The following is a 2557-nucleotide window of genomic DNA, read 5'->3' as shown; positions in this document are numbered from 1 at the left end:
AGGTGATGATGGCTGCTCTCTGTGCAGAGAATGGACTGCAGGGTGAGCTAGTGTGGGGTACAGCCATCAGGAACCTGTTGCAGAAGGCCAGGGGAGGGGCTAGGCTGTATGGAAGCCATGATGCAGCAGTGTGCAAAGGGAAGGGTTCCCTGGACAGGGCAGATGGGACCTTTAGTGACTGTGTCTGGGTGTGGGGGATGAGGCAGCGCAAGTCCTCCTGGGCTTATTCAGAGACACTGTGCTGCTGTTTCCCGTCAGATGCCCCAAGTGCCTTAGACTATCTATCAGCTGACAGTGGTGGTAGGGTTAACCAGTGACTTGGGGGAAAAAAGAACAGGCAACGTGGCCGGTGCGCGCTCCAGGGACGCGTGCGCGCGCCCAGCATTCCGCGCGAGCCAGAGGAAGGCAGAGGGAACGCGAGCGAGCAGACAGCAAGCCCTGCCCAGCGAGCGAGTCTCTGTGAGCGAGCTGAGCTAGCGAGCGAGAGAGCGAGTGAGCGAGCGCCGGTGGAGCCCGCGTGGAGGAAGCCGCCGATCCATCCTGCAACATGAACACCCTGCTCTCGCGGGCGAACTCGCTGTTCGCCTTCACGCTGAGCGTCATGGCGGCGCTCACCTTGGGCTGCATCCTCACCACCGCCTTCAAAGACAGAAGCGCGCCAGTGAGCCTGAAAGTCTCCAGGGTCCTGCTCAAAAAAGTGGAGGACTTCACCGGACCCAGAAAAAGAAGCGACCTGGGCTTCATCACGTTCCACATCTCTGCGGATTTGGAGAAGACTTTCGACTGGAACGTCAAGCAGCTCTTCCTTTACCTCTCGGCAGAATATTCCACGAAAAGCAACGCTGTGAACCAGGTGGTCCTGTGGGACAAGATCCTTCTGCGAGGAGAGAACCCCAAGCTGGATCTGAAAGATGTCAAAAGCAAGTATTTTTTCTTTGACGACGGGCACGGTCTCAAGGGAAACAGGAATGTCACTTTGACTCTGTCCTGGCAAGTTATACCGATTGCTGGCATTCTGCCTCTTGTGACTGGATCTGGACGCGTGTCTGTCCCATTTCCAGATTCGTATGAAATAGCCACGGCTTTTTGAAGAACTCTCTCTGCGTGTGTGTTAAGGAATAGTAGTTAAAAACTGTCAAGAATCTGAAGAAACTCATGCTATAAACTTTGTGTGTGGGCATTCGTGCATGTTCACATTGAATGTGATTTAGAGGCAGACTTTTGCTCGTCTCTTGTTAAAGCATGCTTGATGGCTGAAAAACAGTTAATGTGATTATTCGGTAGCTGCTGAAAGTTGAAAATAAGGTTACTAACAACTTTTTCTGAAGAGTGAATACATCTGTAATCTGTAAATCATTGTAACACCTTTAATGGCTGTCTGTCTAAGAAATTGGGTCTTTCCAGGTTTTCCCTACTAAAGTTTTCATGTTTTGCATCGTTTTTAAATAATTTTTTACATTGTCATTGAGAGTTGAAATGTTTGCATGACTTCCCCACTAAGTGAAGCTTGTTTCAGTGTGTATACTAGGTGCTAATTATGTACAATTATCAGAAAGTCTCCACTTTCATAATGTTTCATAAAGTATAGTTTTCCATTTGCAAACTCTCTTATATGCTATCCTATTCTATTGTCAATCATCTAGTGATGTATATAATACAAACATAGGCTCTTTGAAGATGAAGAATGTGAAAGACTGAAGTTTGGGGAATCCAAGCTTCAATAGCTAGAAAAGAATGGAGTCAGACTTTGATCTTGGATAGTCTAATTCCCTAAGTTTATTCCATCTCTTATGCCTGAGATAACATTGTAGTACAGTTTCATTTATAATGTACATTGTGTTTTAATAACCCTGAAACCCTTTGTCTTGATGTTTCTGATATTACATAAAAGTAGCTTGAACACAAATTGTAAAAAAAAAATGCTATAGAAATAATATTTCCTTTCACTCTCTGTGTATGTGTTTTCTTTATAATAGAAGTATAAAAACCCAAATATTTCTAAAATAAGTTGGATATTATACATATAAAAGCACACAATTAAATATGTAATTTGATTTTTTTTTCTGCTGTGGGAAAATCAATAATCTCCAAGATAGCATTTACAGGGTAGCTTTAAGGGAAAGGAGGGAGAGACCTGGTCAGTCATCATCATCAACTTAGACCATGAAACCCAATATGGACAACTGTCCAATTCTTAAGGGAAAGAGAGATTCGAGAAGGGTTATACAGCACAGGTGATACGGAAGTAGAAGACAGAATACCATAATTTAAGGACGGAGAAGCACTGCATTTTCACCGTCCGTGGTGACACATTATTACTATTTCCAGAATAGTGCATACCAATGGAACCACTAAGGAAACCAGTGTGGAGGTGTCTCAAAACACGAAAATTTAACTGCACTCTGACTCAGGTATACAATTCCTGGGAATACACCCAAAGGACTTTGTATCCTACCGCAGGGACACTTGCACATCCACATTTATTACTGCTCATTTCACAAGAGCAGGAAATGGATTCAGCCTAGATGCCCATCAAAAGATATGAAAATATGGTACA

General features: G+C 44.2%; 1 protein-coding gene across 1 annotated transcript; it reads left to right on the top strand.

The window, feature by feature from the left end:
* The first annotated feature begins 306 nt into the window (after window positions 1-306).
* LOC121436700 (signal peptidase complex subunit 3) lies at window positions 307-1951 on the top strand. Its single transcript, XM_041636703.1, has one exon. It carries the CDS (start codon window positions 548-550, stop codon window positions 1088-1090), a length of 543 nt encoding a protein of 180 aa, XP_041492637.1. The 5' UTR covers window positions 307-547; the 3' UTR covers window positions 1091-1951.
* Window positions 1952-2557: the final 606 nt, after the last annotated feature.

The sequence above is a fragment of the Microtus oregoni genome, unplaced genomic scaffold (genome assembly GCF_018167655.1).
Source record: "Microtus oregoni isolate MIOR12 unplaced genomic scaffold, Mior012 000050F_002, whole genome shotgun sequence".
Taxonomy (NCBI): domain Eukaryota; kingdom Metazoa; phylum Chordata; class Mammalia; order Rodentia; family Cricetidae; genus Microtus; species Microtus oregoni.
Note: the sequence above shows the minus strand (reverse complement) of the source record. Positions and strands in the feature narration are given on the sequence as shown.

Bases quoted from the DNA above. Each gene is read 5' to 3' on its own strand.
- LOC121436700 (XM_041636703.1), top strand. From the start codon at position 548: ATGAACACCCTGCTCTCGCGGGCGAACTCGCTGTTCGCCTTCACGCTG.